Here is a 16,249-nt window from a genome sequence, read left to right on the forward strand (position 1 = left end):
TTCTCGAACAATATTGCCGAAAAAGCGTCACGTGAAGTAAAGATCAATGAAACAGATTTTAGATTAGAATGGACACATATCTCCTTGAATTCCCAACAAAATACCAGTCTAGCACGCCGATTCTCCCGGTAAAGATCTCTGTAGGAGTCTTCTGTCGGCAGGGACTCCGAACATGATGCTAGGAATTTGATAACAAAACAAAAAAATCGCCAAAAAACAATATTTCAAGATATTCGAGTTGACACGCGTCGTTCTTTGAGTATTACTATCATGTACATTCCTGCAAAGTTATATTGATGAACATCGAAGCACAAGCCAAGGAGAGCGTTTTTTTTTTCTAAAAAAGGGGCGTGGCCTTATAAATCTTGATGACGTAATCATGACATCATAATAATTAGCATAAATTATTACCTTGCTATAAGGTACTACCTGAAAAAAATAAGGTTGAGGAAGGTTTATAAAGCTTAAGAAAGTTTTTTTCATAAACATCCCAAAATTCCTCAGCCTCCCTTCAACAATACCTTAAGGTGGTCTCCCATTTGTAAGACATGAAGTCAATCCATTGATCTAAAGTGACAGGAATCAATGTTTAAAAAATCAAATCTTTAAATTAACAGACTTCGATCGGGATCTGCCTGATTGTCATCACTGCCCTGGCATATGTCTCGAGAATAAACAGCTGCATCCGCAATACAGAAGTAAAACCAAAAGACATGAACTTTCATTTGCACCCCGATCTCTACGTCTATTCTACAGCAATGTCAGTTGAATGGATCCCTTGTGGCCGTCAGTAGTGTAATAGGCGGTGAAGTTCCTTTTTAAACCAGTCAGTATTGGCTGTTACTTTTATCTTAGCAACGCTTCATCTGGACGTTGTTAGAATTTTTAAACCGTTTGTAATCATGTATCAATGTCCATGAATTAGGAATCATGTAATTTACTGTATGTTTAAGGAATCTAATGCAACTGTTAAGTCAATTGCAAGCCATGTAAGTATGGACGCAATTCATGTGGATATTTCGTTTTATATTAATGTCACATGCAATGCCAATCAGAATAAAGCTGAATCTGAATCTGAAAAAGTTTCTAGGTTGAAAGGACGTTAATCCACATTTGAAATCTTACGTAAATGATCTCTAGCGCAGTAGCTTAACAGTCTGTAGCAGGCTTCGATGTTTGCTCAAGATATCGAGGATAACATAACAGCTGGCTTTTCAAACTTAAATACCGTTTACACTGATCATCTTAAGGTGTAAGCACATCTGTGTTCATCGATTTTCGTAATGAAAAGCTTTGATATCAATAAACGGCAAGCATAAATCTTGTGCTTGAATTGGCAAGTACATAAAACTTTAGCAGGTTGTCATTTCCAATGGTATGCTTCATGCTGACAAGCGGATAAATCTATAAATACAGTGAGGATCGAATGTCATTTAATCAAGAACAGACATGGTCAATGATAAAAGTTAATTCCACCAACGCTGAAAGCACAATAGAACACCAATTACCGTATTACATCAATCAATACTTGTTATTCGATGGAGCAAGACTGAAGAAAAGAGTAATTTACAAAGTACTAAGTCTTTAAATGGATCTTACAGCATGTCTGAACATTTCATTTCATTGATTTATTTTACCAGTAGATACAATCAGGTCCCTTGACCTGCACTGTCTTTTCAGATATCCCTTCTATATGTCTTAAAGCCAATACGATAGTTTTTTGTTTTTTTTCGTTTTTCGGTGGCGAGTTCGTTCCATGGTACAGAACCCATTGCGATGATATGTAACGGGGTCCCTTCTTTACGTTGAGCCCGGAGCCGAAGCCACAAATTTGTCACGGTGGACTGCCGGGTACGGGGGATGGTACCTCCCGTTGTTCACACGATTAGCTCACGGTATCATTTGTTACCGGGCCCCGCGTTGATTTCAAATCCGAGTTGAAATAATTTGGGGTTCCAGTCGGGCCCCAAAATAGCTCGAAAGCCGCAAGGTTTCCCACGTGGTCACGTAAGGGTCACGCTCAAAAGTGCAAAAAAGCAATCCGTCAACTACCCGGCGGAGCCCCTTTTTTTCCAACTGGTACCTAAGCATTACTTTAGTAACTGTTTTCTTGCGTAATTTTGTATTACAGGTTTTATGCCGTGACGTGGCCAGTTCGCTACTCCAAGCACAAGTCCAACACCAGGCTGTCCATTACCATAACGCTAGTGTGGACCTTGTCGTTCGTCATCTGTGCACCGCTTCTGTTCGGGTCAAACTACCCTCCCACTGGGGAAAGGTCGCCAGAGATGTGTGGGTAAGGCATTTTTATAGTTAATATCTGTTTATTCAGTGAGAATTGAAATTTACTAGTCTGCCAGAATACCGACGATGGCTATGGGAGAGGGTAATTTGCCAAGGAGATTGGCCACCATATGTTTTGGCTGACCGGAGGGGGAAATGTTGGCCTTTCCTCGGACTGACTCTCCTGTACAATTACTGTCGAATTCTATGATCCACAAACCTATAGGAAGGTTTGCTGGAGACTATAGATTTACCACATTTTTAGAAGAATGCTGTAACAGGTGACTTACACCTTTTCAAGATGTCAGCCCAGAGACCTGACTTTAAGATTTGAACCACTCACACCGGGAAGGACCCCAACAGTTTTTGATAAGCGTGGTGGAGTCTTGAACGTGTTTGAAGTGTGACTCTCCTTAAACATGAGGCCGCCATCTAAAGTCCTATAGAACCAAAGCAAGGTTCTGATTTTTGGTGGGAAGTGAGGGGGAAATCGGGGCATGCTAGGGGATTTAACCTTAGATCCTTGGTTCTGGCCCAACCCTCTAACTATTGTGCCACACGCGTACGATGTCACACGATTTTGTTAAATGACATCTTCCACAGATGAAGAACTGTTACAAATAGCTTTCATATAACAGGAAGCTCCTTAATCAAAAACAGCTAATTACAAGTTACAGTATGTTGATTAATCCTACAGATTATTGATGGCGATTTTCAATTTACGACTATTGCTTCGATAAGAAGCAGGTTTAATATAAATTTGAAGGACGTTTAAAAGTTGAAAACTTCTTTGCATAGCCAATGCTTGATCACACAGAGACAAATCATCTATTCTAGTTTTTCTCTTGAGAAGCAGCCAGATCGAATCCTTAAAAAAGATAGACCTAGTCATCAGGTCGGCAAATGACTAAGTATTGAACATAGTTCTTTATTCACAACCGGAACAGCCAACGTTTCGGTGACCGCCTATCACATTCCCACGGGCAATAATTACTGTTTCAACCAAGTATTCATGAATCTAATATTTTCATGATTCTCTTACTACAGAATCTTCAACAACAACTACATGATCTACTCCTCCATGTGCTCTTTCTTCATCCCCTGCACAGCAATGTTGGTGCTGTACTACAAGATTCTCAAGGTGCGTTTGTGTCGTTACCTTCGCCAAAAAAGCTATGCTCCTCCAAGAAAGCTTGCCTTTCTGTCTGTCTGTCTGTCTGTCTGTGTGTCAGCTTGTTTGTTTGTTTGTTACTTTGTTTGTTTCCTAGAACTCGAAAAGATGTGAAAGGATCTTTGTGTTATTTGGTATGTAGATAGGTGTTGTCAAATTGAAGAAAAAAATGATTAGATTGTTGGCCTCCTAGCGTTTTCAATTGTACTGCATCAAGACGTTTGATTTTGATATCCCGTGTTGTGGACAAGCTATGGTTATGATTTCCCATTAGTTGATAGTTCTTGTGCTCGGTACAAGTGACAGACGTTCAGGACCTCTGTGTTATGTCGACTCTAGTGCGCTTGTGAGGAAAAGGGGAGGTATATTCTGTCCACTGGGAATTTGAAGAAAAAAGTCTTGAATTTGGCCTTACGCTTTTGATGAATGTAAATGTGAAGGTGCAAGACTTTGTTAAATTGTATTTTGTTAGACTCAAATGGCAAACTGAAAATAACAAATTGACTACAATTCTCAATTTTTTTTAAATAGAAAATCAAGGAGAGATCGAAGAAAATGGCCAAGAAACTGCCGAAGTCTACTTCTACCGGGATGATTTACGGAGACACCGTGATAGCAAACAACACCGCAAGCTCACATATTGCATTGAAAGAGAACGGCGCTTCGAAGAAGACGCTGAGCACCCCGGTGTTGGACGGACCAGCCGTCTCCGTGGTGGTGACCAATTCCCGCCCGTCGAGTGACTCCGACATCAGCGGTGCCGCGGCGGAGAACAACGAGACCGAGGAACCGGCCAGGACGCCCGGAGTCTCTCCGAAAAACACCAAGCTTCCCAAAACGCGATTGGACGCGATCAAGAACAAGCTCAAGGGGAAGGCGAAAGACGAATTTCCCAACAAGAGGGAGCAGAAGGCCATCAACGTGATGAAAATCGTCATTGGTAGGTATACGATCCTTACACAAAGCATGTGTAATAGCAGCTACCGTGTACTTCAAAGTTAAAGGAAAATCATCATTTATAGACAGGCAGGGCCAATGGTATACTGCAGGAGGACAAAAAACAAAACGCTAAGTACAAAATACAAACCAAACGCAATAACATCAAGAACCAGTTTCTCGGTCCGCTTTCAGTCCAGGCATAAATGAATCATTACTGTTTATGTTCGTGTTTTTCAGGAGTATTCCTTATCTGCTGGACGCCATTTTTCGTCGTCAATGTCGTCCGCGCATGCTCCACCTGCACCATTCCCGACATCCTCTTCTCCATCGTGACGTGGCTGGGTTACCTGAACAGCGGGATGAACCCCATAATTTACACGATCTTCAACCAGGAGTTTCGAGTGGCCTTTCGGAAACTGCTGTGTAAAACTCAAGGCCAAGGACGTTAGACATTTCATAAGAACGTTTTCATCAACCACGGTCCATAAGTTGCGTCTGAAGGCGTGTGTAAAAGTCCTTAGTCGCGGCAAAGACAGTCTCTGGGTAGCCTCGAAATGTTTAGGTCTCAATTGCGCCTGTGCCCGTAAGGGGTGTAGTCCCGGCTGGGCCCAGAAAGTAAAAATTTCTCTCGGTGGACTGCCGAGTGGGGGGGGGGGGGGGGAGGGTACATCCCGATGTTCGCACGATTAGCTCACGGCGTCTTTTTGTACCGCGGGTCCCGCGTTAATTTTAAGTCCGAGTTCGAATCTTTCATGATCAGGGCCAAAATAGCTCGGCTGTCGGAAGGTGTCACGCTCTAAAGTGCAAAAAACAGCCAACTACCTGGCGGGGCCTTTTTTTCCGACTGGGAATTAAGCAATTGCAGGCTTAAAGAGGATTTTGAGGAAAATAAATGCGCTTTATTTCTGATGGCATATCGGTTCTATTGCACGCGCACTCAGCACGGCCAGGGCAACCGAAATGTAGTGATCATGAAGGTAGGCAGCCGCATGCACAGTTTGACCGCTGAGAAGTGAAAAAATAGGGCTGTCATATTTGAATGTTCTCGTATATCTAAACGTCGACATACAAAATCAGTTTAAAACAATACATTTCAACTGAAAATAAATAGAATATTCCTTTTTGGGCTCTTCCGCATCTAATCAAGATCATTTATATTCTACTTTTCCCATGTGCTGATGACATGCTGTACCTACTCAATGGCTCTATTTTTGTATTCTATATAGAGATTGTATATAGAATGTCTATTAGAAAAGTCAGATTTCAGTCCTAAATCGTAAGTATGGTTTGTCTTAGAGTCAGTTATAATGTATGAATTTTGAGAAAGTTTATCTATATCTCCAGAAAATATCTATTACTCAAGAGATGAGATATGTGTATATATGTCCAACGTGCCTGGTACAAACATTCTCTGTTCTGTCTGTAATTCAAGGTGTCTTAAAGCTGTTAACATAAGTCATTTTTGAGTTCTTAGGGATAACAGAATTCTTCAATTAGCCATGTTTAATTGTTTTGTTGGGGGATTTTGCGCTTTTTATGATATTTACACTAAACATTTTGGCGCGCTAACTCTATGAATTCTATGATAACTGGGGACTCGTACACATCCATTGTTCTGTGGTCGATAGCCTTACGGCAGAAAGACAGACTGAGAAAGAAGGCAGTATTCCGCGTTATCGGCATCATCTATCTTCAAGCACTAGAATTGTACATATGGTGGGAGTTATATTGACTATAACAATTGTATCAGTTTATTATCACATATTTGCACATGAATCATACATTACTTTGATGTATCGAACACAAGTCATGGACAGATTAATGATGATGGATAATATTGATGATGGATAATATTGATGATGATGATGATGATGATGATGATGATGATGATGATGATGATGATGATGATGATGATGATGATGATGATGATGATGATGATGATGATGATGATGATCGTACACAGGGTCGGTTTTGCTTGAAATGGTTGCCATTGTCATATTGATATATGGATTCCTAATTGACAAATTGTTATCATTTTCTGTTCCTTTAAATGCATCGTAATTAAACTTTCATAAAATCAAACAGCTGTACTATCAGATGTCTTACTCTGTTCTTCTTTTTGACAGTAAAGTGATAGGAAAGTTCGTGCGTACCTAGTGAATTCGTTCCTGTGTATAGCAAAGCAACCTATCAAGGTGTGGATCCGGTGCACTATACACTTCTAGGTACTCATGTACACCTGAGTGAAGTGAGGTAAGTCGTGTTAAGTGCCTTTCCCAAGGGCACAACGGGTTAGGGACGTCCCTCGGCTAGGACGTTAAATTGAGGTCCCGTGTTTGGGGAGAGCCACATCCAGCGCACGTAAAAGAACCCACCACACCTTTCGAAAAAGAGTAGGGGCATGCCCCGGTGTGCGATGGTCCAAATCCTTCTGTCTGGAGTTGGTGATTCACTTCAAATCACTCGGATGGAGGCCTAGCGAACCTCCATCTCGTATCACTATCAGCCATACGGTGATTTACACCATTCACCCGTACGGGAGACCTGGCGCATCCCCGTCTTGTATCAGCCAACGAAAGGGTATGTCTCTCGGTCCCGCAAGAGGCGGTATAACCCCGACGGTGCACGTCGCACGTGTCACTGGGCTGCGACCAAAATCCCACCTCACACATTGCATATGCCAGAGCGGCGCTGGATAGCAGAACGTGAATAATCCAAATCAAGGTTGCTGCCCAATTTCTGGAATGTTTGGAATATTTTCAAATTCAATCTACCTGCTGGGCTGCAGCTTATCTGATGCAACTACGGGTTATATATAACTTGAACTAAGTTTGAATACGAAACAAAGATGCAGAAAAGGTTCTAATTGTCTTTCAAGCTCTTTTGCGTCGGTATAGACGGTTAAACTTCAATCCTATTATTTGCCTTACATATTTCTAGAAAAGAGGAATATATAACGCAGGAACTGTGATTCACGAACGCATACGTTCATTCAGAAACCCAGAATGAGTCAGCCCAAGCATAATATTAGAAAGGAAATCAGCAATGAGGATCTTAACTATTAATGACAATGTCTTTTATACAAGATAAATATCAACTGTAGGTTGTAGAAAGACTCACTGTAATTTCGGTGGGGTAATGCATGAAGCTTACATACTAGACAGACATGCACCCCTTGATGATATCATGATGAAAGGATGGAATGAATTTATTATAACTGACAATGCCACTGGATAGATTCTTATCATAGCAATTGCTGGCGTCAATGTGTCCCACTAATGAATACACTGTGACAGTATTCTAATGATTATAGAAGCCTAAGAAGGTGAAGGAAGTGAAAGATCTGCTGGAGCACAGGCAAATTAAAGGCCCGCACAGGTACAAGTAGATTTACAAATCAACCTCGCAAGGGACAAAATTATGTAAACTATAATCTTCAATTTGTCAAAAATCATTGACAAATATTCTTAAGTTAAGATTCAGTCTTCTGTGCTACGCTTGATAACTTATATTATTGCATATTGAAGCCGCCGAGTCTTTTATTGAGGTTTATTGACGCTTTTGCGCTCCGGGGTTGTCTTGTATTGTATAAGGATAATTAACATTATTGGTGACCACAAACTGTGCTAATATTTAAGTAGCCTTATTTAGTAACTACCGGTATCAAAAAGGCACCATTATGTTTGAATATACTTGTCAATGTCATTCAAACTTTCTGCAGCGTCCATACAAGTTCTGTATAACTTACGTTCACACTTACATTGGGGAAGAATAGTGTCAATTATGTAAATATTAATATACACTGATGGAGATCTGAATAAAACAAACTTATGCACACAACGACCTCAATATACCTAACATAAGAAATGAATTGTCTGTTAAACAACTTCAAGGGTATTCACGTACCTCTTTAAGGACATCCATGTACTTCTTCAAGGATATCAATGTACTCGAGAAGTGCCTGAAGGTGCGGGTATGGCCTGTGATGGAACATTTCAAGAAGTCTCCTTCCCTCCGGATACTTTTGCATCACACACTCATAGACTCCAAAGAAAAATATCAATAACAACTTTAAACACAGCTGACATCTTGTGACATGGCCAGAAGGCTCCTTCATTGCTGCAGACAGATGTCTATGTCCCCTGGATACAACTGGTGGAAAAGAAGAAAGTGCAAATAAGAATCCCAAGATAGCAAACCACTAACAACTTCAAATACAGCTGACGTGGCATGACATCACCAGAAGGCATGTGCCTTTGACTTTGAGACATCCGTAGCCTCTGGACACAAGTGGACGAAAAAAGAAAGTGTAAATAAGAAGTCCTCGTATCCAAGATAACAAACCAGTATCAACTTCAAACACAGCCGAGCGGGTATAGCATTATCTGAAGCCACGTACCGTGCTGTAGACAAACGTCTGTACCCCCTGGATACAAGCGGACGAAAACAAAAGTATCTAATAAAAGTAAGACGTTTCAGAGAGTAAACCAATAACAACAGAGCATGGCACCACCTAAAGCCACCAGTCCCTGTCGCAGACATCTGTCTATGTCCCCTGGTTGCAAGCGAACGAAAAAAAAAAGTACTAGGGAAGACTGAAAAGATAGGCAAGAACTTTTAAAACTTCAAACACAGCTGATAGGTCATGGCATTGCCTGAAGCTACCTGTCCAAATATAGACCAGTTTCTATGTCCCGAGGACGCAAACGGACGAAGGAAAGTATTAAGTAAGACAAATTCAACCTTCAAGATATGTTTCGATCGTAATGACCTTGAAGTGTATGACAAATGGTTTAGTTTGTAAAACAGGATGAAGGAAGTAATCCAGTAACAAAACGTTAAGTATGACGTATTGATTGTCAAGCGAGTTCTTGTACATAACGAACCTGAAAGTATATGAAAAATGGGTAAGATTGTAAGATATTCTCATTACAATAGTAACTCAGCGAATCAGATCGGGGAAATCGTGCGATTTGGTCCGGTCACAATAGGGACGTCTTATCTCATAAACACACAGCTGCAAGCATAATATATATCATCAATCAAGAGGGATCAATTGTGAATGCTGCGTTTATTACTGTTGGTATTTCTTTCAAAATATGCCCTGCAGACTGAATTGTATACAGTAGATGGTATTAAAGTTGATCCCAGCGTTCTATGAATTTAAGGATTTTGAAACAGAAAAATGTTTCTTTTCTTTTTTGGCGCCAAGGATTATGAAAGCGTATTCCTTTGTTTCTATCTTGTTCAAAGAAGAATGGAAAATGACAAAACGTTCTTCATTGTGCTGAATAAATCAGCCATTGCTGTGGGTGACATCAGTCACCTTTACGCAAAATTTTACTTTAACAATGCTCTCAGGTATGATCAAATCAAAGTTTGATTGTATCATTACATGGAACAATCGAATAATTGTCGTTGTTCGATTGTCGTTCTTTAGAATTCTGGTTGTTTGGATAGTTTCATGATTGCTTTTTAGGAAGAGATTCCCTGCTCTGTGCAATAACGCTTCTATTGACTTGTTGCAGAAGAGTTGAGGGATGAAATTGAAATAGAGTATCGTAGAGATAGATGTTCAAATATTCATGAAAGAAGTGACATATAAATATCAATATGACGATAAAATACCAAGCGATAAAAAGCAAGGGACTACTGTGATATGTTACCATGGGCTTTTGATTACTTCTTTCTGTAGAAACAGAAAAGGATTTTCACAAAAGAAATTATCCAAGGCATTTCTCTTTGTCACTACACAGGTCTCAGAAGATTTAGACAAAAACAATTCATCATACATAGATACAAAATCCATGTAATAATTTATAGCCAGGAGTTGGTTTTCATAAGATGCAGATAAACTTGAATATGTTAGGTACTATAATCCATGTAATTATTTTCAGTCAGTAGCCGGGTCACATGTAGCTCTGTTATGCCAAATATAGGTTCCCTCAGGACATAATTGTAGATTCTGTTCTTACCGTATCTTAACGAGGCTAAGAAAGGTATCCTTTTTAACAAGATTTGATTACTGTTGACGCCACTGCTAGGAAACCGCTGGCAGTAAGGGATAACAGGGATTTCAAATAATCTTGCTGTGGGAACCGTTGCGTCATCACGAGAAAACCCTGTGACTTTCCGATTAGATCTGGATACAGGAAACAAGCTGTCATTCGATGTATGCAATTTTAAAGTCATATCAAGTGGTGTTTCGAGACTAAAGGAAATCCGGTTATCGTGACATGAGAGGAAAAAGTATTTGATGAGATGAAGGAAATTAGTTTTGTATGAAAGTAAAACACCATCGGATGAATGGATTATTAATGGGTATGAGGTACATTTACCACCAAACTGTTAGAAATATTCATAAAAAAACTTTAAATTATTATTAGCAAATATTGCACAGAGGAATAGCTTCAGAAAAATTGTATGTAATTTCAGTACATGCAAGATCAAGAGTAATACATTAGTTGCCAACATTTTGGACAGTCCGCTAGTAGCCACCCTTTAGCGTTCTACAAGCCTGTCATACAAAGTAGAGACTTTGTAGACAGGCTTAAGGTTTTAAAGATTTTCAATATTTCATCAAAACTTGACAGGTTATATCTATTACCTCTCTTTATCGTATTTACCCAGTTGATCTCGCCTTACTGCATCAGACATTCATCAACTTTTCATCACGAAGGCTCTGCTTACGTGCACTCTGAAGAAGCCATAAATCTCCGTGGAAATAAATTTCAGTTCCACTTAAGTCGTCAAGACCTTCCTATATTTCCCAACTTGACTTCACCAAAATTGCACAGTGTTTGGTTCCTGTTTTGATAAGTAGACTCACTTCCTATCACTGGGCAGTCGATGGTTTTCTGGGATTGCCAGCAAGTTTCATCGAAAGCGTGATTGCTAGCGATAACGTCATTCAACCTCCTAAAAGTAACATGAGATGAAACACGTCACTCCAAACCACTTTGGGAATCATTCATTCAATGTACACATGACATGTTGAGATACGTTGATGTTCATCAGGCCATTTTGGTTCGATTATATGAATGACATCCTCTAAGAACCCCAATACTGATGCGAGCGTGCGAATGGAAGAAAAAGTTGCCTTTATTATGAAATCTACATGGTCAGCAAGGTTGAGCAAATGGAGGATGGTTCAATCGAATAATGGATCATTTTTGCTCTTTTACATATTTGAGATTGCCAGCAACTTTCATCGAAAGTGTGATTGTTAACGATAACGTCATTCAGCCTCCTAAAAGTAACACAAGATGTAACACGTCATCCCAAACCACTTTGGAAATCACTCATTCAATGTACACGTACATGTACATACATACACATGACATATTGAAAACCCGTGAGATACGTTGATATTCGTAAGGCCATGTTGGTTCAATAATATGTAATCCACTGGGAACCCCAATACTGATGTGAGCGTGCGAATGGAAGAAAAAGTTGCCTTCATTATGAAATCTACGTGGTCAGCAAGGTTGAGCAAATGGAGGATGGTTCCATCAAATAATAGATTGTTCATTTTTGTTCTTTCGCATCTTAGGGATTGCCAGCAACCTTCATCGAAAGTGTGATTGTTAACGTTAACGTCATTCAACCTCCTAAAAGTAACACAAGATGAAACACGTCATTCTAAACCACTTTAGGAATCACTCATTCAATGTACAGGTACATGTATATGTACATACATACACATGACATTTTGGAAAACTGTGAGATACGCTGATATTCGTATGGCCATGTTGGCTCTATTATATGTATTAGCATCCTTTAGGAACCCCGAAACTGATGCGAGCGTGCGAATTGAAGAAAAAAAGTTGCCTTCATTATCAAATCTACGTGATCAGGAAGTTTGAACAAAAAGAGGATGGTTCAATCGAACAATAGATTGTTCACTTTTGCTCTTTTACACCTTTGGGATTGCCAGCAACCTTCATCGAGATTGTGATTCTTTGGATGAAATACGTCATTCCAAACCACTATGGAATTCACTCATCTAATGTACAGATGACTGATTAAAAAGTCCAAAGAGCCGCTGATATTCACAAGTTGCCGTTGCAAGCGAGCAGTCGGCACGCACGCAGACGGATGTTGGGCGTGGCTATCCTTGAGCAAATTGCTTTAGAAATTGCAAACGTGCTCGAAGGAGCCTCTTCCTTTTAGAATGAGCAAATCGTCACTTAAGAAAATGATAGATTCGGTGTCTCGGGGGTTAATGGCAGATCGTCTTGCACGCTGTGGGAAGCGCAAGTGGGTGGCACCGAAGTGAACAGTATTGGAAAAATAGATAACTTTTCCTCTTCAGAGGTCAAAGGATTGATTAGAAGTGGTAGAAACCCTAATCACGTAGAAAATTGTCCATTTTACTAGTTTTAAGTTGTTTGCACAGAAAACGTGCACGTTACATCCTAGATAGAAAGACATATATCAAGGATTTTGTATACCTCTCCTTTAAACTTCGAAGAATAAGCTTCGTCTTACGATGGGAAGTTCCGTATCAACAACATCACCGTTGAGAAGAGACAGATGAGCGTTGCAGAGGCTACGTCATGTACATTAGATTGGGTATCTATCAGACTGGAATGAAATAACACAGGGGTCATTGCCCTGGAAGCAAGAATACCTGTTGGTCGTTGAACCAGATTCCGATTAGTCGATTGCTGTTCACCGTACTACCAGACACCGTGGGTACGTGAGTTTTAGAGAGTTCTTGTTAGCTGTAGATTGACGAATTTCATGCCATGCCATGTCTGTGACTTATCCATTCACTGCCTCATTCTTTCATCCATCCATCCATTCATTCATTCATTCACTCTCACTCACTCACACTCATGTTCACTCACTCATCCTCCATTCATTAACTAAGTCATTGACTGATTCACTCAGTCACACTTAATTGCTTGATCGATCTCTCACACTCACACATTCATTCATTCACTCACTCACTCACTCTCACTCACTCACTCACTCACTCATTCATTAACTCACGAACTGACAAACTAACTCACTCACCAATTCACTCACAATGAAATAAACCAACCATTTACCCGATTTAGCTTTGTTAATTCTTCGTTCCGAAAACCACTTACACTCATCAAAGTTGTAATTAACCTATTCGTTTCAGGTCGTTGAACTTCTGGAGTACGTTCCAACAGCCCTTCAAAAAAGACAACCTAAAAGAACTGTAAAAGCAGAAATGTTTAAAATGCGCGGAGATTTTATTTCGTGGGGGGAGAAAATGAAGTGTTCGCGGTAGTTTTGAGTTCGCGTTTAAAACAAGTGTAGCACTACAATGGAAAGGCTTTTCACGGTGGTTTTAAGTTCGCGGTAAAGAGTTCACCGCAAAAACCGCGAATATAAAACCACGGTGAACATTTCTGCATTTACAGTGTTCTTTACAGGTCGCTTTTCTTCGCTAGTATGACAGTCAGTCACTTGTTGATATTGGACACCATCCATCATGAGATGAAACGTCAGAAGGTTCCATTTAAACTGTGACAAAAGCCCTGAAGCAGCAGCTAGGTGGAAAGAGGGTGGAGATCTGACTCGAACTGATAAGGAAGAGTTTAGTGGAGAAGGTTGTAGAATTGGAAATTCATCGAATGAAAGTTACAGTAAAGCCACAGTGCGCTTTCGTGCGTAATACAAGCTTTGTGAAACCTTTATGTAATAAGACTTTCTATTCCTTCGAGAAATATTTCTGACAGAAAGTTTTAGCCCTCAGGGCACATAAGCAATAAATATATATGTGTCAGATAGAGTTATGTAAGTCTCCCAATGGGCACTCCTGTTGAAAGGTTTCTATATAGTTAGGTTTATTTAGGATCTGTCAGTTGCGTTTAGATCATAAGCCTGCAGCCAATATTTTGAAGGACACTATTTCTTTGTAAATGTTGTTATATGTCAAAGGATTACACTTCTGTAGGTACCGCATTAGCGTCATCATTTTGGCTATACTCCCTCCCTGATTCAAAATCCTTCATGATATCACGAGTTTAGTCCATAAATCTTTATTCACTCTTTACTTTAAATGGCGAGGGTGCCAGGGGTTACGATTGAATGCATAACGTGAAAAGAAGGACGTGAGTGTTGAATGGATTTGTCTGTATCTACATGGCACGTCTTTAAACTCACACCTCTTTAAAAACAGCGATAGATCGCCGCAGGCCAGTTTAGGAGTCAAAGAGACAGCTATACTCCCACTGACTTTATTACAAGATGTGCACCAGAGACGATATTTGGCAGGGTTAAGAATGAGTTGGGTAATATCTTTCTTACAGACGTTGGAAAAATGCCATGGACGTACTTTATGATGACTGACTTCTAACAAGCCAGGTACAACTGTGCATGTAATGTTGAAGGATGGGATATGTTAAAGACTGAGGAAGAAAATACTATGTCTGAGACTTCATACCATTGCGTCTTTGCAAAAAAATGTACATGCCAAGGACATACTCTATGGTGACTGGCTTCTAACAAGCCAGGTATAACTGCATGTAATATTGAAGCTTTGGTAGGTAGTATGATATGTTAAAGGATGAGGGAGAAAATGAGGAAAATGAGATGAAAATGTTACGAGTTCGTGCCATTGAGTCTTTGCACAAACTTTGGTACTTCAATTTTTCGCCATTTACCTCCAAACTTTTCTCACAACACTTAGCAGATCTATTGGTATTAGAAAGACAAGTAAGCTATATCAGAGAGCTACACGTGCTCATTACTGTACAAAGTACCTGTTGCGGTGTCAGACAGAATGAGGTTAAGCTGTTTTCAAGCTGACTCAACAGGTTTATTGATGAGTTTACACCCTTGTAAACTGCTCTCCTTACAACGTCTAGTAAAAGCTGAAGATGCAAAAAAACCCTAATGAAGAAACTCGACACTAGCCTGAGTGCCAGCCTTTTTAGCTCCCGTACCCTACCCAAGCTCCACTCCGGCAGCGGAGCTTGGGTAGCGCAGCGGAGCTAGGGTAGCGGACGGAAGCTAAAAAGGCTGGCACTCAGGCTAACTCGACACCATGGTCTTGTTGAATACTTCTGTGGCAACCAGCTACGTACGGCTGCAGCATCTACCCGTTGATGTATTTCTGGAATTTCTTTTTTTTGTCGGAGCTAAAGCTTTAGAACACGCACCTGCGTCACAAAGGCTTGCGTTACATAAAGTCAGCAATTCAAAGGCGAAGTAGCTTGTGACGACTTGAAAATGAAGTAATGAACACCACTCCTACCATTTAAAAGGCAATGAATACTAATTCCTTACCAATTAAAATTGATAGAATTATTAGCGAACGTCACAAAGCGAAGAAAATCAGACTTCGAGGACTCAATCAAATAACTTAGCAGTTTCTTGGCGATCTAGAATAAAAGCATTTTATTAGGTGAAGTCGTTCATTGACATGTTGTCTGGAAAAAGGATTGAACAAAGTTCTATACTTTAACTTTAGGGGTTTTATACTTTTCACTTCATTTCTACAAACTAATGAATTAGATAATCAAAGACATTTATATTCATGGATTCTACTCATTTGCATGGATTTATGCACATGGAATCATGCACTATACAATGTGACCATTGCATAATAGTCTTCCTAAGACCTACCCACATACTAAATATCACCATAATCCATCCAGAGGTTCTTGAGTTATGCTGACTAGAAAATCTGGAAACACAAACAGACACACATACACACGGACCAAAAACTATACCTCAATTTTTTATGTCGGTAACAAGAACCTGAAATATCCTACATAAGTCAAAACAACGACTATTTAGGGTTATCTTTTTCCTGTCCATAACCAGTGACGATGTATGTGAAAATATCAGGGCCAGAAGGCAATATAAAACTGC

The 16,249-nt window shown here is 40.0% G+C and overlaps 1 protein-coding gene across 2 annotated transcripts in view; it reads left to right on the top strand.

The window, feature by feature from the left end:
- The window catches only part of LOC136421653 (D(4) dopamine receptor-like), a 57,974-nt gene extending 52,930 nt beyond the window's left edge, over positions 1-5,044 (top strand). For both annotated transcript variants that reach the window (XM_066409120.1, XM_066409119.1), the window contains exons 4-7: positions 2,132-2,296; positions 3,331-3,424; positions 3,986-4,394; positions 4,631-5,044. In XM_066409120.1, the coding sequence (XP_066265217.1) occupies positions 2,132-2,296; positions 3,331-3,424; positions 3,986-4,394; positions 4,631-4,842 (880 nt within the window). In that variant the 3' untranslated portion in view covers positions 4,843-5,044. The remainder of the gene's footprint in view (positions 1-2,131; positions 2,297-3,330; positions 3,425-3,985; positions 4,395-4,630) is intronic.
- Positions 5,045-16,249: the final 11,205 nt, after the last annotated feature.

This window comes from Branchiostoma lanceolatum, chromosome 16, assembly GCF_035083965.1.
Source record: "Branchiostoma lanceolatum isolate klBraLanc5 chromosome 16, klBraLanc5.hap2, whole genome shotgun sequence".
Taxonomy (NCBI): Eukaryota; Metazoa; Chordata; class Leptocardii; order Amphioxiformes; family Branchiostomatidae; genus Branchiostoma; species Branchiostoma lanceolatum.